This window comes from Ictalurus punctatus, chromosome 18 (genome assembly GCF_001660625.3).
Source record: "Ictalurus punctatus breed USDA103 chromosome 18, Coco_2.0, whole genome shotgun sequence".
In the NCBI taxonomy this organism is placed as follows: domain Eukaryota; kingdom Metazoa; phylum Chordata; class Actinopteri; order Siluriformes; family Ictaluridae; genus Ictalurus; species Ictalurus punctatus.
Window position 1 is genome coordinate 22,539,370 of NC_030433.2, and position 25,431 is coordinate 22,564,800.

General features: G+C 43.2%; 1 protein-coding gene across 12 annotated transcripts in view; it reads right to left on the bottom strand.

Annotated features, from left to right (window-relative positions):
• dbn1 (drebrin 1) overlaps positions 1–25,431 on the bottom strand; it is a 67,594-nt gene that overhangs the window by 4,249 nt on the left and 37,914 nt on the right. For 3 of the 12 annotated variants that reach the window (XM_047162029.2, XM_047162033.2, XM_053687825.1), the window contains exons 2-12: positions 16,400–16,455; positions 13,687–13,799; positions 12,956–13,045; positions 9,442–9,588; positions 8,833–8,910; positions 8,053–8,204; positions 7,895–7,952; positions 7,605–7,658; positions 6,452–6,617; positions 4,435–4,518; positions 1,541–1,639 (exon numbers count right to left, since the gene is read on the bottom strand). In XM_047162029.2, the coding sequence (XP_047017985.1) occupies positions 1,541–1,639; positions 4,435–4,518; positions 6,452–6,617; positions 7,605–7,658; positions 7,895–7,952; positions 8,053–8,204; positions 8,833–8,910; positions 9,442–9,588; positions 12,956–13,045; positions 13,687–13,799; positions 16,400–16,455 (1,097 nt within the window). Of the gene's footprint in view, positions 1–1,540; positions 1,640–4,434; positions 4,519–6,451; positions 6,618–7,604; positions 7,659–7,894; positions 7,953–8,006; positions 8,205–8,832; positions 8,911–9,441; positions 9,589–12,955; positions 13,046–13,686; positions 13,800–16,399; positions 16,456–25,431 lie in introns of all 12 variants that reach the window. The other 9 variants (XM_017492968.3, XM_053687828.1, XM_047162031.2 and 6 more) reach the window with 7 other exon arrangements.

Genomic DNA, 25,431 nt, shown 5'->3' on the forward strand with positions numbered 1-25,431 from the left:
GTACCATCGATATTATCTATAAATGTATACATACACGCCATTATATTCCACGATATACAGGTCACTCTGTGCTAAAAGCGACTGTTGTTAAATCCGAATTTGTTCTCAGACGCATTTCCTCTAGTTCCTTTTTTCATTAAATTCACACCTATGCGCACACACCTGCCATCTTTTTCCATCTTTCTGCAGGGAGCACCGATGGTGTTATAAAACATATTTATGGGTACATGCTCTTCCTGTTCTGATAATGAACAGTAATTTACAGAAACGGAGAAAGTCTCTGCGGAGCGCATTACCGCAGGACACCAAACCGTGTTGCCGGGCTGAGCAAACAAGCACCGAGGAAAAGCAGTGAGCTGTGAAAGCAAATGAAGGCACAGCAAACAAATGAGTCCCGGTAGTCATTTGGGCCCGTACGCTCCAGAGAGCCGATCTGGGACAAGACAGCAGCGCCGTCCTCCCAGCTGTGCGGCTTATTAAACAGACCAGAGGCTGTGTCATCTGTCCTGGACATGCTCCATGAACTAATCAAGCTGCTCTCAGGTGGCCTCGGGAGAGATTTTACATAAAGTTCTTGCCTCAGGATGTAAGTATTTAATACAAATAAATCTGACATTCCTGATTCACTCATCCCATATGGGTTGAAATTCTGTTAAAGTACTAATGAACTCTCTGGAGCGATCGACGAGATCAATGAGAAAATGTTATTTGAGAGATATGCGCAGATGTTTAGTCGATTCTTAATCGTAGTGAAGCGTGCTCACTGCCCCAGTGAGCGCCATAGAGTTATTATTGCACCTAGTGGCCAGAGATGGGAACTGCAATGTGAACAAGCACTAATAAATAGAGGCGCATCGGGGCAGGAATCACGCTGCCCTCGCTCGCTCTGTGAACGTCTTCAGTGCAGGACGAGCAGCTCATGACAGGATTACCCTCATTTAAAAATACTCCACAGCCGCTAAGATCTTTTGTTTTATAGCAAATGATCTGAATACAATCTGAATACACTTCCACAAACAAACACAAAGTGTAAGCGCAGACAGTGTGTCTACGATATACAGGACCATTTCTGTTGTAAAATAGATTGCGAAGATTTGGAGACGGAACGAGGGATTACGGAGTCTGCGCATCAGAAATGCGTGCACACTACGGTGACTTTGCTTCCCAAGCGAAGGCTGAGAAAAAGAGTGTTTTGCAAAAGTGGGTTTTTGTGAGTTGGTTTTTGCGGGAACCTGGCAACCCTGGTTAATAATATTAGCTCTTCAGGAAACACACCTGATATTAATGTCGTTATTCATGTCGTTCCTGCATCACCAAAGTCTATCGTCATGATCCGCTGCTGACTGTTTGGATTGCACTGGGATGACAGAAACTAATTTTCTCCGTGCTATCTGCTAGTGTAATCTTTGCTTGGTGTCATGCAGGCTAATTCAGTCTCTAGGTTATTGCTCTTTATTGGAAAACAAGCTGTGCCGGAGAACAAACGGAAATGATGACGAGCTTCAGAATGTAATATTGCATTGCCCTCTAAGGACCTTACCCCATTCCTTCTCGCTGTTGTCGTCTTTGTCTTCCTGGATGGCGATTTTAGGGATGGGTGGTGTCGGGGAAGCGGTCGAGACGCCTTCAGGAGAGTCATCTGACCAATCAGAGAGAGAGACAGAGAACACAACGTTCAGCGTGAAAGCACAAGTGGCGAATAATGACGTTACCGAACAAAATATCACCACTGAACACAAACAGCGTACACAGCACAGAAAGCGTTCACCACGACAGCAAGCGTGACGTGAAAGTGGCCCGGAGGGACACGCAAAACACGTAACACATGCAGGAAACGCACGTGAATAACATGCAGGCGCTGATTCAGACAGCCGAGAACCGAACCGAACCGACGAGCTCATGAACGGCTCCAGCGTGTCTTAGTGTTTTACACGACCACGGAACCACACGTTCACACAGATCTGTTTATTAAGTCTTATGATTTATACATTCCTACTTTCCTTCATAATTCAGAAGCAAAAAAAATGTTTATTATCATTATTATTATTATTATTATTATTATTATTATAACAATTTCCTTTGATCAATCATTGAGGTGTTAATCTTTATTAAAGAACAATTGTCGAGTCTTGTGTTGCCTGAATTTCAAAGCCATGTTTAAAACATTTATTTATTTATTTTTTTACCAAAAGACAGAAAAGTAAAACGATCGGTGTAGATTAACTACTTCTTCTACGTCTACACCTGGAGAATATTTCAAATAAATGCAAACGCAGAATGCTATCGTCTTTATTTATTTATTTGTTTATTGACCGATCGATTGATTGATTGATTGCAGGTGTTCCAAGGGGTCTTGCTAAGATGGATGGCATCACTGATGACCGTATATCGTATTAGACTCGGCCCTCCATGTAAAACAAGAAGCACCTGAAATCCAGGCACGAACACTCTCGTAACACACACGAAGGTACAATTATGTAAGCGTCCGTGCTGGACCTCTGCTGAACGAGAACCTTACATAATTGTAAAATACACTGACAACGAGGACGGAACAGAAGCTGTGTAACAGGAAGATAAAGAAACAGCAGCCGCTTGAGTAGAAGATTGCGTCATAGTGATCTGAATAGATTGGCAAATTTGTGTGTGTGTGTTTGTGTGTGTGAGGCTGCCGTTTGACATCCCAGGAAGCATGCCGTGAACTCATAGCACACCAGGTGAACTCTATAGAGGTCATACACGTTCACAGAAATGCTATACACACTCACAGGTCAGGACATGAGGGGAAGCCCAGGTGGGGCAGGCAGAGCAGGCGGGGCAGGTATCGTCCAATTAATAGGAAGCGTGCGGAAGGAGGAGGAGGAGGGGGAGGAGGAGGGGGAGGGCGGATATGAGTGAGATGTAACAGGAAACTTCACCTCATGACTTTGTGAAATCAAGGCCCTAACTCTATCTAAATCCATGATGGTGCCTTAAACGGAAATCTACGCAAATACACGGACGCCAGGGAAGACGGACGTGTGGAAATCTCAGGGCACTGAGAAGCCTGGATCGTGTTCAGCGAATAAAGAACAGTATCCGGACGGCGTCCGTTTTTGTTTTTTTTTCCAGATGTATATAAATTAATACGGGATGAGTTCCTGTCTCTACAAACCTACACGATATCAAAGCCACGTTGACATGGGATCCTAAATCTAGTTTTAAAACGTTAGAATCATGATACCGTGGAATATAAATACATAGCGTGAGGTCTAGTCCCGAGTGTAGTCGTAATCATAGCAGTGAATTTAATCAAGTCTGAGTATTGTTAAGTATAACCAAAAGTATGTGGACACCTGACCATCACGTCCATATATGGGCCTCTTCTGTAAAAAAAAAAAAAAAAGAGAGAGAGAAAAGAAGTGATGTCTATTTCTCTATTTCGCCCTCTAGTGGAATAAGATATTAGCACTTTTTTTAAATAAAAAAAAAAATTCCGTTCAATTATAAGCTGTTTTTTTTTTTACTATTATTATTATTTTAGAACACAAATGTAATACTGATTAGGTGGGTTAGATTAGAGCGTTGATCTAGCCAGACCCGGTGTGTAGTACGTATCTATGCTTGACACACCTCGGCTTGAACATTTCGGCGCAGGATTGAAATGATCGGACCTTGATTTCACAAAATAAAAACCGGTAGGGGTTTTTCCTCAAGCAGTGGAAGGGAAAACCGGTGACCTCAGTGACAGAGCAACATTTTTTGACTCCTGTCATGTGTATTTCGTCAGGCTAGAATCCCTAATTTGGGTCCTTTGTAGTTCTTTCAAGGTGTAAACAAAAGAAATGTATGCTCGTTAACCCTAACAACGATACACTGCGCATGCCTGACATCCTATACGGTGGTACTGGCAGGCACGCGACATCCTTCGACACGAGGATACAGGACACGGAACGAGCAAGAGACCATTGAGCTAAAACAACTATTCACCCAGTGCTGTCTAAAGACGCACTAGGAGACTCCTGCACACTTTCCGATATAAAAAGCAAAGCGCTACATGCAAGATGACCTATGAAGAGTCTATATGTTTTATAATATATATATATATATATACAAACATTATGCGTATATCATAATGTATCGATGATATATTAAGCGTATATCTAAGCTTAAAATACAAGCTGGTAGGACGGCATGCACAATTTCATGACACGAGCACCTTTACTCTGTGGAGAGAGATCTATTCTTGGGGAAAAAGCAAAGTGTATCCTAAAAATAAGAGCCGTCAGATGTCATATCCACTCGGAGTGCAGTGCAGCTACAGCCAATACAGCAAACGCTTCAGAACGTGATGCAGTGGTGGTGGTGGTAGGAGTGGGGCGCGAGAGCGAGGAGCTATAGGGCAAAAGAGACACGGGTGCTCCTGCGCTGATGAACCTGGCTCAGTCCAGTACCTACCAAGTGGGCCTGGGGTGCGAGAGGAGGATGTACTGGACACACACACACTGTGCTGCTGCTTCAAGAACGGACTGTCCAAGCGGCCTGGTAAACAAGGAGACAGGGAGCCCAGGGAGGGACACACAGACGGAGACGCACAGGCATGCGGAACACACAGAGGAAAAGCCGGGACAAGATGAAGACGATGAAAGGAAGAATGAACGAATGCGAGGAGGTTTTAGAGACAGAGAAAGATCGGGGAGGACGGATGGACGTGCGTTAGTGGACGGAGGGTCACATGGGCGACGGTATTTTTATTTTCCAGCAGGGTAAGATTGAGGGTGGAGGACAGGTCCAGGATCATCGTACGACATGAAATGCATCAACCCAAAATAAATACGAATGAATAAACAAGTACATGGAATGAATAGCGGAATATGGAAAATATCAGGAGGGAAAAGGGGAAGAGAAAGGAAGAGGGGGGGAAAAAAAAAAAAAAAAAAGGCTGTTAGTTCTACGTGTTCACACCCTGCAAAAATAGTACGACTGTCAGGCAGTCTGCTGAGAGCGCTCCCTAGAGACGCGGACCGGAGCGCTCGCCGAAACAGAGCCGCTTTAAACCGAGACACAGTTAAACATTCGCGCCCGTGTTTAATCCGGACGCTCGGTTTAATCTTGCGCGTCTCTGGATCGCACGGACGCACGTCACCGCCGTCTCCTTTCAGATCCGACTCGGGGTAGTCGCGATCTTTGAAAGGTAAAGAGAAAATTCCTTCCGAGAGAGAAAATCACAATCGCACTGAAAAGCGAAAACGCAACACGCACGGGCGAGATCGTTTTTTAAATTTGTCCCACGACGACAACACGCCACACCGAAAAGCATGTCCGAAGAGCTTCCGGTCACATCCGCCTTTCGGTCATAAATCGGAAAAGCTTCGGGCTTCAATTCAGGAGAAATCAATTAGGAGAAATTATAATAAACGACCTAAAAAGGGCGTTCTTTTATATGTACGGCGACGCCTCGTGAGAAACGAGGTCACTGTCGGATCACAACCACGCCCCCGGGTACAGCTTAGGGCTGTGATCGGACAGTGATTGTGTTTCAGTGTGACATGTTTTCGGGAAGTCGCTCAAGTCTGTCTACTGTATTTCACAGACACGGTGAAACCCGACGCGGCCGCGCGGATCGCTTTTAACGGTCCTTTTGACGTTTTTTTTTTCACCGAAGAGACGTCAAAGAGACGTGATAGCAACTCGGCGAAAGTCTCGCTTCTCGCCGCGGCGCGAATGAGATCGCCCGTGCGTCGCGTTTCACTTCTCCTCCCCCGTACCAGTGAGATCGCTTTTCTATCTGGCATCGAATCTTCTCTACAGAAAAGACAACAACAAAAAAAAAACAACAAAGAGATGAGATGTCTTCCTGCGGCCTAACCGTTCTGAAAAACTCCAGTGTCGAGAATACCCGCTACGCGAGGTTACACACGGATACGCTTTAAAACGAGTTTAAAAGTCAAGGATTAGTCCAAGCGGTTTGGATCTAATCTCTACCCACTGCAGGCAGAGATTAGATCGTGGATCAGGATGATTACAGAACAATCATTTTAACGTGCGCTGAGAAGAACACCCGATTATAACGGACGATGTTTACAGAACGCTGACGTGAATTCTTCGGGAATTTACGCTTCAAACTGGTAGCTCGGTGGTTAAGACGTTGGACTACTGCTCGGAAGGTCGTGAGTTCAAAATCCCAGCACTACTAACGAGCTGCCACCGCTGGGCCCTTGAGCGAGGCCCTTAACCCTCAACTGCTCAGTCGTACAAATGAGATAAACGTAAGTCGCTCTGAATAAGGCCGTCTGCTAGACGCCGTAAATGTACTCGCTGTATTGTTCGAGCGTTTCAAAACCATCCTTTATAGTCATTTCTATCTGAAATGTCGTGATGGAACTCCTGCCTCTAGACTTCCTAGGCTAGTTCCTGTGACTCCCTCCAACCGTTTTCACTGTTTTCACCATTTCCCTCTCCCCCGTGGTCTTACCGGTCCTGTGGGAGCTGATGGGTGACGTGTCCAAGCTGCTGGCTACAGCCTTTTCTCTCTGCTTGAAGAACTCTCGAGGGTTGCTCGTGCGCTGGGCGATTATGGCCGCTGCCTCCTGCCGACGAAACACCCCCCCCCCGGAAAAAAACAATAATAATCCTGGTATCTGCGGGGTACAACGTCCCAGACAGAGGATATCAAATAATAACGATATGGTACAGGTTTAAAATCTCACAGTGTAGTATCAGTACCGGTATCAGTTGCATGTCTGCCTTATTATAATTAGCTGCATCTTTTAACAAAAACTCTTCAATCATTTGAACATGTAACAGAGAAATGTATGATTACAGGACAACATCGAAATGGAATAAATTCTTGCCGTCTGTACCTGCTGTAAAGTTGATGATTGGCACATTTGGTAAAGACAAATATAGAGGAAATAAACGGGGGGTGGGGGGGGGGTGGGGGGGGGGGGGAGGAGAAATGTCCTTGGATTAGCTTAATGATCCAAAACGGATGCTCAGATCCACACAAAAATGGTTCAGCGACCACAGAATTCACGCTCACACAAAGTACGAAGTAAAGGGCTACCGATAATAGCGTCGACGAATGTGACTATTTTGAAAAAAAATCAGACAATTTCTTAGAATCAATTTTCTTCCATTAAAAGTTGAGATCAAGCAAATGAACCTTTACCAAGGGTGCCAATAAATTCTAGAACTGACCGTCGCTTTTTATTTATTTATTTTTAAACATTTATTCGAAATGTATCATGGAATTATTTAAGGTTAACAGTATGTTAGGAGGAGTTATTTCCACAACATATTGCCTCATATAGTATACAAAAATTTTTTTTTTTAAATAAATAAAAAAAAAACCCAGCCACCACCGGAGTGCTATTTCCGTACACCGTCCTAGTCCCGAAACCGTACGAGGAATCCCACTGACCCACATGCAAAGCCCAGAAGTATTTCTGACGCAACAACACAATTTGACCTACATCTAAGCTAGATTTACGTCTCACGGCCGGTACCCGACGAGGGTTTACCCAGAATTTGTATAGAGGAGAATTTGTATAATTATTATTTAATTTTTTTTTCAATATAAAGGTTGCGATAATTTTAGGGGCCCTGGAACGAACAAATCGACTCACCTCGACCTCGGACTCCTTTTTGTCTTGAGAGAGGTCGTCACAACTGGGCTCTGTCTGAAGAAACAAGAAGAAAAAAAAAAAGTGCTGTAGTTTGCAGCAGAGGGCAGCAAAGTGTAGTTTTTCCCCCTCAACGTGCCACTGGACTGTCGAATTGTTTAACCACCAATAATTCTGCTGCACTTTTGTGTGTAGACATGGCGACTATGAAGTTTTATTTATCGATCTGAGGATTACAGCGTGGCCGAGCGAAGAAGACTAAAGCGAGTATGCAAAGCATTACACATTCTTACAACCAGGGGCTGAGGTCGTGACCTGTCTTTGGCCTCCTCTTCTTCTTGCATTTTCTTCCTGTGAAAAGAACACAAAACGATGTTTCCTTTGAAAGAAAAAAAAAAAACGTACAAACGAACGAATGGAGATGTCTGGAGATGTCCTCCAGAGTGCTTGCCTGTGTTCCTCAATCTGCCTCTCCCTCTCACGGTATCTCTTCTCTCTCTCCTCCTGCTCCTTCCTCTCCAGCTCCATCCGCTCGTCTTCGAAGCGTTGCCGCTCTTCCGCTAGTTTCTTTCGTTCCTCCTCCTTCCTCAGCTCTTCTTCCCGCTGTCAGACAGGACGAAGATGCAAAACGTTGAAGAACTGTCCTAGCTACTATACGTATGTAGCATGCGGATGTGATATCATCCATTTTGAAGAACGAAAAAAAAGAAGCAGCGCGGGACCGAGCGGCAGAGAAAGATGGCGGTATGTGGTGGAGGCTCGGTGCACGCGTCTATCCATGAAATTTCCATCCCAGAATGTGCATGAACACGCACGTAAACATGTCAGAATTAAGAACTAACTAGGAATCGGATTTGCCGTCCACCTCAGGGGAAAAACTGAACTCTCTTCTTTAAATATCTTATAATCAGTGCAGATCACAAATATAGGCCAGCAATCTGGGCGTTTTTTCCCAAGCCACATTTGAAGGCTAAGCCTCCAGAACCAATTATTGATAATTATCTTATGAGGCCAAATCGTGGCTCTTAAATCCTGCGGCCATGCACTTTAAAATTTTAAAATGACAAACACGTCCTCGCTCCGATCTGCAATCATGCAAAAGCTAGGATTATAAAAGATCAGGAACAGCGGGCTAGCACGGGGTCGTGCTGATTCACGCCTCGGCTTTAGAGAGCCCTTCCTCAGATCCATCCTCCTCGTGAGCGCAGCCGTGCCGGAATCCGATCTCTACCTTGGCTTGTTCCCAGAACTCTTCCCGGTTGATCCTCTTCATCTCGATTTCCGCGTTCGTCTTCTGGTAGGTGGTGCCCTGTGGGAGGAGAGAAAAACGAAAAAGGAGTAAAACTGTCATCTCGTCGGGAGCACGGTTAAAGACGGGAGACGGAGACGTTTCAAGACGAGGCGCCACGGGGTTCGATTAAAGATCTAGTGACGCGCTAAGAACGGCGTAGATTCGGCGCACGAGCCGAAGCGACTTTATGTCGGTTTATCGTGTGGCGAGCGCTACGCGGTCTGTGTTTATTCATTAAGTGGTTAAACGAAGAACGAGGCTGCAGCAGGGATGGAGGTCATGCTGATCTGCGAGATAAACAGGCGGAAAGAGCTGGACAGCTTTAGAAGTGTGTATGAGTCACACTTCGCTGCTTTGGCCCTGCACAGTGAAGAGCATTGATTCCCCCCCCACCCCCGCTCTAACAATGTGGTTAGTAAGGAAATGCTTAAGCACTTCCCTCTGAAACTGAATAGTTACTTATAGATATACAAGAGCACACACACACACATACACAGTACACACACACACACACACACAAAGGGTTCTCTCGGACCCCGCGTCACGTACAACGTGCTCCGCGTTCTCCTCGTCTCTCATTCGCAGGCGGCCGAGCACCGGGCTAGCGCTCGGCCCCGTCCCATTGGTCAATCTCTGGCCGATGGCTGAGGGGTCGATGTCGTCCATGCTGCTGGCATTGATGATGACGTCAACTCCCTGGAGTGAAAGAAATAGAGAAAGAAAAGAGAGCGAGAGGAATAAAAAAAAAAACCAAAAAAAAACGAAACCATCAACGCAATCCCTGCCAAAGCACGTAACCCCCAGGCCACCCTGTACTGAATAGCAAGGACTCTGTATGTGTAATGTGGCACAGTGGGATCGTGGCAGTGTGTTAATGCAACAGAAAGGACTTCAAAGTATCCGTAGGAGGATAAAAGAGAAAAATAGGTGAATTCAGAGGAAGCTCTCTGAATAAAAACGCAGTGGATGTCCAGTGTGCACCGTAGGAAAGCAGATAAAGCGGCTCATTTGCACGACAAAGCCGCAGTTCAGTGTGCGCTGTAAGATGGATATTTACATAGTACATGCGATATCCGTCAATCAGTACCGTCATCGTAATTATCTCTTATCATCCTTATTGTTCCGTTCGAATAGACCACATCATTTGTTTTTTCAGTTATTTTCTCTGACTGTATTTATTCACCATACTACAGCGCATTGAGAAATGTATGTAGATCGATTTCCTTTTTTGAATAAACAGTGTTTCTCTTAAAAAGTAAATTTGTCATTAAAGTTGTTGGGGAGGAAAGTCAGGCTCACAGACGTGTTCACACCCTCTACACGGTACACCGTCGAAGCTGCTCCTTGGCAGTGTTTACAGCCGTAAGTCGTCTTCTACGCGATGCTACGAGCTTTGAGGATCCGCTTCCGTTTCTCTCTGCAGAACCTCTCAAACTCTATCGGTTGGGATCGCGAACGTCGCTCTATACCCGTTTTCAGTTCTCTCCGGAGATCTTTTCATTTGGATTCAAGTCCGCGCTCTGGCTGGGCCTTCTTCTGACATCGGGTCACTCTTATGTCGGTCCCGGTCTGATGTCCTGTGTGCACTTGAACAGGTTTTTTTCAACATTGTTCTTGTATTGCACGTTGATCACCCTCCGTCAAATCGTTCGAGTTTCCCATTCCTCACCGCTGAAAAACATCCCCACGTCGTGACGCGACCACCACCATGTTTCACCGTAGGGATGGAACTGGCGAGACGATGAGCGCTACCTGTTTTATTTCTTCAGATATAAATGTTTGGCAATCAGGACCAAAAGGAGAAATTTGTTTTTCATCAGAATCATAGAATGTTGTGCGATATGTCCTAAGAGTCTTTTATGTGCTTTCTGGAAAACTCCAGCGGGACCACAATAAGGTACAACTGAAGGATAAGGGTCTTGCTCATGGACTCAAAAAGAGCAGCTTGGTGAAGCTAGGATTAGAACTCATGATCTTCTGATCAGTAGGTCAATACCTTAACCACGGCTTCACCTCCAGGACAGTTGAGGGTTAAGGGGGACTCGCTCAAGGGCCCAGCAGTGGCAGCTTGGCACTTCTGGGATTTGAACTCATGACCTTCCAGTCAGTACATCTTACAGCAACATCTTAACCACTGAGCTACCACTGTCCCCAAGAGATCCCCTAGATGCTAGTGGACCTTGGACTGGAACTCAAAAGTTTCATTTGCCCTAAAATGAAGCCTGGTTAAACAAAAAAAGAACCTAATCTCCACTCTTAAGATGGAGGATCTGAGATGTTCTGGCTGTTTTTCCTCCAGAGGCCCCGAGAACCTTGCTAGGATACATGGTATCATGGACTCCATGATAGGAGCACAAGGATTTTTTTAAAAATGAGAATCTGGCTGCTCCAGGTTTCCCCGTGACCCTGAGAAGGATAAGCGGTACAGAAGATGGATGGATGGATGGATGGAGAATCTGGCTGCTTCTGCCAACTGGGTCATTGTTGAGTTTTCCAGCAGGACAATGATACCAAACAAATCCACATTGAAACATCTGAATGACCGTGCTTGAAGAGGACAGTCCACATGACAGGACCTAGGTCTCTGGAGGATTTCTCCCACATCCAGGTTGATGAGACGGAGCATATAAAAGGCAGGACCTGTCATTCAGCACTCTCCAATCTCCTCCCACCTCCACTGTAAACACCGTGCAGAAAACCACATTACTCATCGGCAGACATCATCCTCTTCCTACTACTGGCTGTTATATACAGATCTCCTCCTTGCGCAGACACACTTTGATGACCACCCACGGATTCTATGAATTTTCTCATCTGAACACGCTGAGAAACGGCTCAGACGTGTGATCGACGGCTGAGGAAGAAAGGACCCGTGAAGATGCAACACAGGCAAAAAAAACAAAAAAAACAAAACTCGGAGCAGTTATGTCACAGCCGGTAATTTCAGAATACATGATGTGTCACAAAGAAGGCTGATGACATGAACAGGAACAAAACACGACAGGGTTAGAGGTTTAACATAATATTAAAAGTTAAAAAGGTGCAGTGTGTAACGTTTAAAGGTCTTCCTAGACCTAGATCATACAGTATTAATGTGATTTCATAGATCATAAGAATGAAGTGCAGTCTACATGATTTCCCAGGCGCTGAATCATTTTGGGGCTCAGTGACAAAAGAACAGGGCTGAGAAACACGCGCAGCAGACCTCTGAATCCAGTTTATCATCTGAGGACAGGATGTCAGCACAATAATAACGCTTCTATAAGAAATGATCATTTGGCATGTCAAACGCAAACGGTTCTTACGGTCCCGCCAGGATTTCGCGAGAAATTATGCACAATAAAGCAAAGTCGCAAAAAAAAGTTAGGCCAAGACGTGTCATGTCACGTCATCACGGCGCACACTCAGCCAACGCCCTCTAGATTCACGTGCGTCGGACACGAGTACGGCTAAAAGGTCTCGCTTACCGACAAACACCGCTGCGAAAGCCCGCGCAAAACAATTCCATGCGATTGCGATTTCGCCGATTCGAGTAGTTTTCCATAAAATACAGCCCAAAAAAACCTTGCGCGTCACAGAGCAAATTTTGAAAAAAAGCCACAGCTTTTTTTTTTTTTTTTTCACAAAATCAAGCGTTTTGGGAAATCTGTTACGGAAATCCTGTACGGGCTGCCTGTTAGGAACTAAACTAACATGAAAATCAAAACAAACACGGCGCAATCCGTGGTGGAGTACAGTATCCCCCCCCTTCTCTTTACTGCCCGTGTTTCCACCTTTTTCTCTTCTTGCACTCAGGATAAGGTATCCATTTACCTTTTTTTCATGGACCAGAAACTAGCCCCGCCCCCCCAAGTTTTGTCAAAAGGTGACTCACAAGCCATAAACAGCTGGTTTTGTGGTAAGGATGCTTATGGGTGTTTTCACAGCACTTCACTTTCGCTTTAAACGTCAAGAGGGCTTTAAAATTTACAAACTGCTCCTTTAAGTACTATACAATCATGCACTTCACACAGACATGGCACGACGTTAAGCCGTTTCAGAGGTAGAAAAGAGGTCACTTTACCTTAGCGAGACCCACCTGGAAAAACTCCGCGATGGTGGCTACATGGCTGGCACAGGCACATTTCCTGGCATCAGGGACGTCCTCACCAACCTGAACATACATCATAATTATCACCGTTAAAAACACAGGAAGCCAGTCCTCAGGGATCACAATCACACACTCAAGCAGCTGCATAAAAGCGAGGGAAATTACTGACGAACAAGCGGCAGATTGGAGCTCTCAAAGGGCTTTATTTCTCTCTCTCTCTCTCTCTCTCTCTTTTTTTTTCTTTAAACCACCCACAGCCTTTACAAAACTCCGAGATGAATACCATTTTCTCAATTCAGTCGTTAAACACGGTTGCTCACTTTCACCAAGCGGAACGTAACAATTCACCTGGAGTGCACCGAGAGTGTTATATTTATATTTTTGGTCTTTAACGGTATGATCAGTGCCCATTCAAAAGGAACATCACTCACGCAGACATTACAAACTGATTACAGCGGCCTAAAGAGAGAACCCGCATAATGACCGTGATAAATGTGGGGGGAAGGTACCGTCCTCGGCGTGTCAGGTTTAAGAACTACAGCAGCTCGTGGGACACGGTGGGCCGAAATGACGCATAATCCTGTCCTGCTTGTGCTTAGAAAACACACCGTCACTTAAAACGAGGCATCGGCCCAGAGCATCAGAACACCCATACGTTCTCTGAAGAGCAAACGCCGCTCTGCAGCGACACTTCGCCGACTCACCCAGTTGATGAGGATGTAGCGAGGCAGGGCGGACGTCGGCTCCTTCAGGCTGCAGAAGCCGTACATGATGCAGCCGTTGTCGAAGGTGACCATGATTTCAGCCAGGCCGCCGTCTGGGATTCAAGGGCAGAAAGAAAGACGTGAAACTCGTGAAAAGACTTTCTCAAAGTGGCAAAACGCGATCGTGCTGCTCGATGACAAAACCAGGCAGCAGCTACATTACATCCTAGTGTTGTCTTTCGCCGAATGGAAATCGCATTAGCTCTAGTTAGAGCCGCGCAATTAATCCCGGTTTTAACTGTGATTAAGATTTTGGCGTCCTCAATTAGTTAAAGAGGAATGACGGCGATATCGGTGCACTTCTACCTAAAGTTCGCTAATCGGATAAATGGTAGACGTTGCTTTTAATCGAGGCATTAAATCACAGGCGATCCATTTATTGGAAGCGAGAAATAACACGGTACATTTACTCCGTTAAACAGAGATGGCACCGGTCTGATCCGACAACAAAACGACACGGTGGTTCGGTTATCTGATCTGAGAAAACATAATCGCCGTGTCCGTGGGCTGAAGTACGGCATGGTGTTAGCGTCTACGTATAGGGCGTATGTGTATGCGGAATTAGGCTAGTAGAAATCTGCGGAAAAGTAGAAATCGACGTGCGTTTTGAGAAATGGACAGATGCGATATGAACATGACAAATAATAAAAACGAACAGGATTTTCCAGCAATCATGTTTACGAGTGACATACAATAGCTTACGCTTGTCGTTGAGGTCTGAAATGTTACTGCAGTTAATATTGGAAACAGTGAAGCACGATCTATAACAGGGTTCTTCAAATCTGCAGACTTTCGCTCCAGCCTCCAAACTTACCTGCCTGTAATTGTCTGATAATTCTGAAGAGCTTGGTTAGCTTGTTCAGGTGTGTTTGATCTTAGGATTGGCGCTAAAATCTGCAGGACAGTGGACTCGAAGGACCCCGATCTTGCAGAAAAAATAAATGTACCGCTGGTCCATTGTTCTCAATAGCCCCCCCATTCTACTCCTACCTTAAACCTGACATACTGGCTATTCCTTTTGAATCAAAAAGGGGGGGGGGGGGGGGTGCAATCTGTTCTGTCAGTCTGCATTTTCTATCCCCCGATTTATTATTTGTTGTGCGTAACGGAAAGGGTCTTCAAAAGGCAGGAGTCTGGACACAGCCGACTCCAGAGAGCTCTACACAAGAAGAACTCGATGTGGAGAAATTTCTGCGTATGAATATCTTTTGAACGTAAACCGTAACGAAACCATTTTTTGTCACTAAATCGTCCGTAATCTCTAGATTAAAAACGTATTATTATCGCTTTAACCGTTAGCCTTAGTTCCACTCAAAAGCTGCAAAGGCTTCTACGTCATCCGCTTTGCGGAGAGGAAACTTTAGTCCTATGATAAAAGACAAACATCAGAAGATCCACACTTAGAGTGCATTATAATCCTAGACGAGGTTAAGTGTGTGTCAGGAAGCTGTGTGCGAGCAACCTCCGAAGCCGAAGGATCCGCAGAGTTAATTAGCGGAGCAGACAGTTGGGTTTGTGACTCACTTCCCGTCAGTTGTACTGAAAGCTTAAAAGCTAAATCAGAACCAGACCTAGGCTTCTGGCAGAAGACGTGGAGACACACACACATGCACACACACGTCTTACACATGCGGGCGTCTCCCGCAGCTCAGGCTAAAAAGCATAAGGACAAGTCCCGGTCCCTTTGCTAACGCTAATGAGTAAAAGTGATTATACCACAGCGTGATTGAATTCTCGAATCTGAAGGTGTTGATTAATTTTCTGCAACATCACAGCTCTGACAGCAGTTCCATATATATAATATTAAATCACACTTTAGTATATTAACACGCTTGTTCGAATACATTACCGTTTCAATATTCTCATTCAGAGAGGCTGGTGAGAGAAAAGCGTTTATAGCTGCTGTAACGTAAGCGCTAAGACGACCTAACTCGTCTCGTGGACGCTCCGTGACATTAAATGTCACTGCAAAAGGTTCAAAAGATATCTTGGTCTGTGATTTAGTAATAACTTCGAATTTGTAATCGCGTGTAAGTGCTGCTGTAGAAGAGGAAGAATACATTTTGGAGCGCGCTGTTTTTCTTACGAAACGAATCCGCATCGGGGTAACGGTAACTCCGCTTGGCGTCAGACCGTATCTCGCTCCACCTTGTTGTGGATCATCGTCCGGTAGCAGCGTGGCCCATTATGTATTATTTCTTGCTTATAAAATGAAGCAGCTCGAGTAATACAATTCCCCTCAACTGGATAAAATAAGCATCTCAATTGTGGTGCAGTCGCATCTGGCAACGACGAGACCTTCTGAAAGGTGGCCTTAGATCTCGTCACGTCACCCGGTTCCACCGCACTGATCGATTCCAGGTTTATTCAGCACAGAGAGGGACTCCACGCGGATAACCAGACGGCACGTGCAGCGAAAACGCCAGTCACGCCGAACATGATTCTCCAAGCTCTGTTCGGTTATTAACAACAGACAACAATCATCGAACGAGGCTCTCGCGCATCGCTCTGCCCAAACAGATACTTAATACCGGCAATAATTATGCTAATTATCATGTAGAAAATGAGCATTATCCGTCACTATGACGGAGTTATCGCAATCGAAGATGTGGCAGAAGTACATTCGGGTAAATTACGGCTGAATGTGACCTACCTCCTGATGATGCCAGCGTCAGATCGTTGCTGTCATCTTCGTATGTGTACAAGGCCCTGGAGAGCACAAAGACAGATGGAAAGACGGTTAGTTACTGCATCGAATACCGGTTCATAAACAGGGCAGTACGGATAGAACAGTCTATCGGGCTCTAGCGTCATCGTAATACGTCCGGCACGTATCGTACCGTAAGGACACTGATCGACGTTCTGAACAAACTGTACGGTTCCCGGTGAAATATGGAACGACTACGATTGTTCACAACGCTCACAACATACCACAAAGGTCCCGGCTTACAAAGGTCCTGCTTCACTACGATGGTGAATATACTGCTTATTTGCATGTGCGACCTGATAAATGGTGTAAATGTCGAAGGTGGAGATAACGTACATGTCCTTTAATTGTTCTCTCTAATGTCTACACTAGCCACTTGTACGCGTAACGAGACATCAAATATAACGTCAGCTTACGCCTTATACGAAGACTGAAGTTATATCCGACGTGCGCAAGTGTGTAATATTTAAAAGTGAAACTTCACCACAGCGATATTAAAGTCATCATTTCAAACAGGCAGAAACTGTCTATTTTGAAGGACCGAGACATAACTTTGAGGATTTGAGGTTTATTTTTGCCCGCAAAACGGCAGAAACAGGCGTTTACAAATTTAACACCTGCCCATACGCAGTATTAATTTGTACCTACAGTTGTCGCTCATTCTCAGGACTCAAGGACTGTAAGTCACACTTCCAGTGCGAAATGAATCTATTTGGATCGACTTTGCCCTGTTACCCTGTAAACGCTCCAGGTTGCAAATCTATTAAGGCAAACACGCAAGACAGACAAAAACGGCTTGTACCGTAGGTGTTTTTACCGGAGGTTTTCATGGGCTTTAACCGATGGTATTTTGTGCAGCTTTAGTTCAAATAAGTTATAAATTATTTTCAGTTCAGTTCCAAGCACAAAAGCGGTCCGGCATTCTTATATTCTCTCTAAAGCTCAGACACGTCTCGCTTCAGAGAGGCAGAATGAAAAGCCCGCTCCACCGAGGGCAAAAACAGTTCGTTTTAGGTCAAGGATGTTGTTAACCCAGAGGGGAAAAATGGCATTACTGTCTGCCACGTGGGAGAAACAATATAAAGAATCGCTGTCTGTACTGTACGATGAGTGCATGTATGGACACTACAGTATACATTATACAGTATATATATATATATATATATATATATATATATATATATAGAGAGAGAGAGAGAGAGAGAGAGAGAGAGAGCACTGTGACAGAAATATATTTAACAGAAATACGATAGATTCGATATTGCCTAGATACAGCACTGCTTTGATGCCTCGATTGTTTTTTTTTTTTTTGTGGATCTCATTCTCTCATTGCTGTGAGGTGTAGGAGTGTGGTGCTATTCTACGCAGCACAACAAACGCGAGAACAGAAGATCTAATGCACCGGTAGGAAGTATTACGGCTGACGGATTCCCAGTTCCTCTGGGTTTACTGACTGCATAAATTCTAGTGCGTAATAGCATCATGTTACTGCTCAAAAGCAGGTTTATGATACTGACATGACCGCAGCATAAATACGCATAAATATGCTGCTGGTGATATATAATGCGTCACGTGTAAGTAAACACAGTTCCTGAATTACCGCGTGGTGTTCTAGGCCCGTTTCGAAAATGTCATTTCACCCTCTTCGAAATGAATGAATGCCAACCAAGCGAGGGCTGGAAAAGAGAACGGAATGCAGGAAGACGCACGGCCGAAAACGCACCACGTTTACTGATAACGAGTGGTTACCGTACAGTGAAAAACACACCCGTGTGGGCGGGACATATACCTCCTAGAGTGTATTTAATAGACTAGTACAGGAGTCATCTGGAACTAAAAAAAATAATAACGAGAACACCTGAACTAGTTCTAGATGGATGGATGGATGGATGTACTGTATTGATCCACAAGGGGAAATTTAGGTTATAGTATTGTACTGACGTCTATAACACCAAGGGACAGGTACACCAATTGTGATTTCAAGGGGACCTGAAGTTCAGCTACAACTGGAGGCAGATCTTTCCTCATTTCCTCATATATTTTAGATAGGTACCTCATTCTCATGGGCAGTAGTTGCTAAATCTGGTTAGAGGTTTATTTATAAGTAATGAAGAATACATGAAAAACCAAACATGTCTGTTCAGTGTCGTACTGTGCATCACATCTCTGACCAACTGTTCACTTCGACCAACCAATAGAATCCTTCGTTTCCTTCTCATTATTAATTACTAACTGGATCGCTTGCCTATGCATGCAAGCAAATACATCAAGGCACAAAAGTACGTGAAAATAAAGCGCTAACGTGACCTTTCCAACCACACAACAGCCTTAGGATAGAGCTGTAGACCTTTCCGTGTCTAACCCCCCCCACACACACACACCCCCGTGGTACTGAATCGATCCGGTTTTCTTGCCTCACCTTGCTCTGGCTGTTTCTCCTATAACTTGTTAATGATCAGCAGCCATGGCCCTGAGGGGAAATCTCACTCACAAACCAGATATAAGTGTTCCCATCAAGCCCTTGGCCTGACTCAACCTTAGCTTATTCCCAGCCGGTCGCCTTGGCCGGAATCCAGCAAGGGCAAACAGATGAAAAAGAAAAACAAGCACATGTGAGCATGTTGGTGAAAGCGTGAGTGAAAGGTTTATGTAAATGTATAGGTGAATAGACGTATTGAAAATAAGGCTATTGAGTAAAAAAAAAAAAAAAAAAAAAAAAAAAAAGGTACTTTGCCCAGAATAAAAGAATGAAGGTAGAAATCTACTTGAGTAAAAAAAAATGTAAATAAATAAAAAAGTATCTACATTTAAACATATCCAATTTGATCGCGCTTGATCCTACATAACTAGCTAGTTTATTCGTTTAGCTAGCTAGTTTAAGCAATGAGTCTTAAGGTAAATATTCTGCTAACTTGGTGTTCTGGTTAGCTAATGTTTAATAACTCTTTTGAAATGAACGCAAAGGCGCATTAGCGATGGAAATCAAACCTAACCTCACTAGCAAATTCAAAATGTAAAAAAATAAAATTAACTAGCTAGATAATTCAACAAGCTAATTTACAATATCATAGTAGCTAGCTTTAAACAACCTCATTTACAAAACTTAACCAGCTAGCTAATTTCCGATATTTAACTAGCGAGCTAATTTAACAAGCTGATTTAAAATACTTAACTAGCTAGCTAATTTACAATATCATAATAGCTAGCTACTAAAACTACTTAGCTGATTTACAGTATTTAACTAGCCGGATAATTCACAACTTTTAACTAGCTTGGTAATTTAACAAGCTAATTTACAATATTTAACCAGCTAGCTAATTTACAATGTTATAGTAGCTAGCTACTTTAACAACCTAATTTCCAAAGTAAAGCTAAGCTAATTTACAAAACGTAAAGTTGACATATTTCTTTAGGTTTGACGGCAAATTATGAGGTCGATATTTCTTTCTTTTCTTTTTTTTTTTTTACATCCTCTATGAGCCGATAACCAACAAAACAAAACAAAACAAAACAAAAACACATCCGAGGAATGAAAAATAGGGACAGAAAAGAAACCTGTCATGGTGTTAGTGATTTGTAATAAGTACGTTGAAGGTCAAAATGTATGTTTTTTTCATCTTGTAAATGTACTTGAGCAAGAGGACGAGTATTCAGTTTCAATAACACAGTGGTGAAATTCAAAAACTGTACTCATGTATAGTCACTGCATACAAGGACTCGAGTATTTTCTACTCTTGTGTCTTTTCCACGTCTGGTGTTAGTGAGAAACAAGGCTTTTGTGCTCGAGTAAGCCGTTCAGAGTCTGACACGTTAATTATTATATATCAATATTTTCACTATTTATAGTTTAACTCAGTGAGTGACAGAAATACAGAGGGACTAGCAGAGGCAGAGTTTTCTGCTGGAGTGATATAAATAATTCTCTATTGAAGCAGACTCTTTATTATTCAGAAAAACATCCCCTGACCTAGAAATGCAGCTCAGAAGATCGGTGAGCTCGGAGCGTGGTATGCACAGGGCAGCGAGCGGGGGCCTCCGCCATTGTGCTCCAGTGTGGGAATGATGCTAACATGCTAAATAGTCTGTAGTCTCCAAAGCTCCAAGGACTTAAAAAAAGAGAGACGGAAACAGGCTGTAGGCTGTGTACGGAGAAAATAAATACAGCCCAGTGTCTTTCCTCGTTGTTAATTACACCGTGGCTACACGAGGTGCAAGTAAACAGGAGTCACAAAGCCAAAGCAATCAGTCTGGCAGCTTGAAAAAATGACTTCCATTTCCTGCCGCGTTCGGGATTCATTCATTTTTGATCACGTCATTCACGCCACTCGGCCAAGCATCGTCTACTAATCCGATTGTCACTGAGAGGCTCGCTGTGTCCTGTCAGCCTCATAAACATACGTGAGAACGCAACCGTTTTCTGGGGGTTTTTTTTTCCCAGAAACCCAAAGCCTACAGCCGACAGCCTCGCAAACCAAAACCACATGTGAAATATGACTCGCATTAATGAGAAACCAGGCTTGTTTTGTGCTTGAGCGCATGATTAAGTAAGTGAGAAGGAGTACACGCTCGCGCTCATTACATACCACTTTAATAGGAACAACTGGTCATTCAGGCACGCAGTCAGTCAATGAGCCAATCACGTGGAAGCAGCACAATACATGATATTGAAATGCGGTTAAATGTTCACGTGAATCAAAATAGAAGGAAAAAAATGTGATTTTGGTGACTCTGACACAGGCGTGGTTGTTGGTGCTAGACAGGGTGGTTTGTGTGTATTTTGGAAAGTGCTGATCTCCTAGGACTTTTTCCATGCACAAAAGGTTAAAGTCGATACAGCGTGGTGCGAAAAACAAAAAACACATCTCAGTGCTGACGAGAGAGGGTCGGAGGAGAACGGCCGGACCGCTTCGAGCGGACAGGAAGGCTACGGGAACTCAAATAACCGCACTTTACAACCGTGGTGAGCAGAAAAACATCTCAAAACGTCAAACCTTAAGACGGATGAGCTACAGCAGCAGAAGATCACATCGGGCCTCACTTTGCTCCTGCCAGCCAAGAACGGGAATCTGGCACAAGCTCACACAAACCCTATATATATATATATATATTTCAATCATGAAGAGTGGCGAATCGATCATTACGCTAAAAGCACATGTAACCATAGAACCAACAGGGAGACAAACGCAACCAACGTCGTTAATTAACAGTCAACCCTCAAGGTCACCTACACGAGCATTCACTCTGGTGCTGCATGAATATAACACTGAAATGTACTTCTATTACAGTCTTATATTCATTCAGCAAACTCTATTTGTTTGAAAGAAAGAAAAAAAAAAAATATATATATATATATATATATATATTATATATATATATATATATATATATATATATATATATATATATATATATATATATATATATATATATATATATGAAGATGTCTAAATCTGAGAATAGAAATCTAATAAATATGCAGATTTTTATTTATTTATTTTACAGCATTTTATCACAAGGCATGTGGTAATAAAATTATACAACAGCTATCACCTTGCAAGGCAACCTACACACATATATACACACACACTGATTCACTGCCACATTGAAGCAAGTGTGTGTGTGTGTGTGTGTGTGTGAAAAATATATTATTTATATATATATATAAAAAAAGCACAAGTCAGCAAAATTACATCCCTTCCCCTAGAGGAATCTCGAAATTAAAAAAAAAAAAATCCCTGAATCTGTGATTAAATTAAAAGAAAGCTGACCCAGACGGAACACGAAAAAGTTTCTCTCTTTTTTCCCCATGTAAGGAAATGTTTGCACATTAATTGGATTTGTTGGTGACGCCGTTAGCTTGGAGGAAAATCAGACAGAGATCTGGAGATGGCAAGAAACAGCGGCGATGCTGAAATTTCCCCCTAGTTGCACATTTTAATACGTGCTCTCTTTCCAGGCTGTTGTTCTCTCACACAGCAACGTCAAACACAGCGTTTGTTTACACGGGGTTGCGTTGCGCAGCTCACGTCGTTACGGGTCACGTGCTGGTCAGATGGTTTTGTTTTGTCTCTGACTAGAACGTGACCTAAAAAAACAACATGCAGCTTTACAGCTCACGGAGTCGTCACTTCCGATTTCTTTACATTTACAATATTCCGACTAGGATTTATAGCAGTCGGAACGTCAAGATGTCGATCTTGCAACGAGAAAGTGTGTACAGCTCTTGCTGTAACCGCAGCCTGCAATTTCAATTTCTTTTAGCCAATTTAAATTGAACTGCTAGGCGGATGTAATAGAGGAGTCTTAGCAAACTGGTAATCATTTTACACTTATAGATGTACTACCTGCCAATATGCTCCGAGTCCAGTGCTATGATTACAGTGGACTCCATCGAGGCACTGCAGGCTCAGTGGACACACAATACACACTATGCAAACATACCTAGATGGAAATGTTGTTCCTTTTCAAAATGAACAAAAAAACAACAACACATTTTAAACTTTGAAAACAGACTTCAAGCATTTTTGACTTTTTAAGATGGGGTGGCTGTGCTTCATGCTAGGCCGTGCTTCAGGCTAGGCCGTGCTTCAGGCTAGGCCGTGCTTCAGGCTAGGCCGTGCTTCAGGCTAGGCCGTGCTTCAGGCTAGGCCGTGCTAGAGGCCACCCCGATAAGACAGGATTAGTATTCAGTGTAATGTCATGCAGTAACAAGCAAAGTTTTGCCATTTAACCCTGATGCAAACTATTCCGTTCCCACTAATCACATTATTCGGAGGCATAACATTGGATTTCCTCCGTTCATTATCAGCTACCATTACCCATATTGAATCCATAACCCTAGCGCCCTTCGTCAGATGTAGCCTAATGGCACGTTGGCTATTCCATCTTTTTCGTAGCCTGCTAGATGACAAAGAAACCTCCAATGGGGATTCTACACGGATAAGGACGCCACATTATGGCATTTTCTACAGATCTGGATTAGTATTTTAGCCCACCCAAGACTGCCACCCCAATAAAGAAATGAGCGTGAAAATATATCCAAAATAAAATGAATCAAATGTAAATTCAAATAAAGTTGATAAGGTAAATAAAATCGATTACTAGCATAACAAGAGAGTTGAAATAATTGTATACAGAAATTCGAACAAAATAGCACTGAGATGACGATAAATACAAGTGCAGGGTTTTTTTTGTTTTTTTTTAATAAATAAAAAAGAAACAAAAAATCAAAACATTATTCATGAGGCAAACAAAAGAACAACCATGAAGAAGAGTTGAAATAGAGACACTAATTAAGGGTGAAACACAAAACAGGTGAGTGTGATTACGAAGGCATGTGACAGGGTCATGTGATCTGTTGGCGGCTGATGGGAAATAAAGTCCAAGACGTTGTGATACCTGTTTTTATGTTTGTTTGTTTTTTATTACAACCTGGCTGGAAGCTTAATCTTTAAAATTGTACAAAAAAAAAAAAACATAAAAAAATATATATTTTCAGTGATTACTAATCGTTTTACTTTTATAACCTTAAAAACGTTTTTTTTTTTTTTTTTTTTTAAATCTTCAACATTATACAATATCTTAAAGAATTGCGATATAACAAATATTATATTCCACTGAGTATCGAAAGTGATCGAGTCGTCATGTGATGTTGCACAATACATCTTAAGAGGAAGTCGATTTGGTTTCAGTTGACTATTTCTCAAAAATAACCCCCCAAAAAAAACAGTACCGAGACTAAGGGATCAGTTCCTGTCCTAGAGACTTGAAGTCCAGGACGGTTTGCAGACGGTTTGCACCGCTCGAACACACATCTAATAACATTAATGAACTGGTGAGTTCAATGAAGTGCCTTTTAGCAAAGATATGACCAAACTGTCCTGGAGTCAGGTCCATCAGAACTCGATTCCTGCCTCCGGTGGAATACTGTATTATATATATAGTGAAAGAAAAAGAGGAAAAGAAAGCTTTTAATGTGATCTGCTTTCATACCATTCTGAGTGAAAGAAAAAAAAGAAAGAAAACGTAGCAACAAATAAACTCAAATGAACTCTGAACCAGTTGTATGGTGTATGTTACTTAGCAAAGGCATGACTCGCTAGTTACGTTTACTCATTTTCCTGCCTCCGTGTCTTCTCCAAAGGGCGACCAAAGGCAGAGACTTATTATTATTATTATTATTATTATTATTATTATTATTATTATTAGATTTACCGTCCCCTCTGAAACTATTGGAACGGCGAGGCCGATTCATTAGTTTGTGCTGTACACCAAAGACATTTGGGTTTGAGATCAAAAGATGGAGATGGGACGAGAGTTTTGGATTTCAGCGTTTATTTCCTGGTATTTAGATCTAGACGTGTTCAACAACATAGAACATAGAGCCTTTTGTATCAGACCAGACAATTTTTAGGAGAGCAAAAGTATAGGAACGGATAAGTCTTGAAGAGTCTTAATATTCGGTTGCATAAGCCTGCGAATGACATCACCGAACAGTTGGTTTCTTCTTTTGTGACACTTTTCCAGGCTTTTACCGGAGCCTCTTTCAGTCGTTGTTTGTTTCGGGGGGTTGGGGGTAAGCCCGTCAGTCTCCTTTTCTACTCGGTGAGTAGGTAGGAGGAGCCGGATCAGGTCTGACTCCACCTCCTGAACTTTGGGTTCTGCAGAGAGGGGTAGTTGTAGAAATCTGTGCATCGCTTATTCGTGCTTTTGACGATGTAAGAGAGCGTAAGAGAGACTCATTTAGACTAGAAGCAGGGGCGAATTAAAGGAAACACTAGCATGTGTTTCAAAATGTGAGGAGAGACTGAGTGTGTGGCGTAGTTGGACGAAACGAGTACAGTAGCTGGAAGACGGTTCGTCATGGCTGTCGGCCAGCTGTTTGAATAATGAAGCCAAGCTGACAGAAGAACACATGACAGAGCAATAAAAGCGGTTAGCTAACGGGCTTGTTCCTGATGAAAACCTTTTATTGGGTC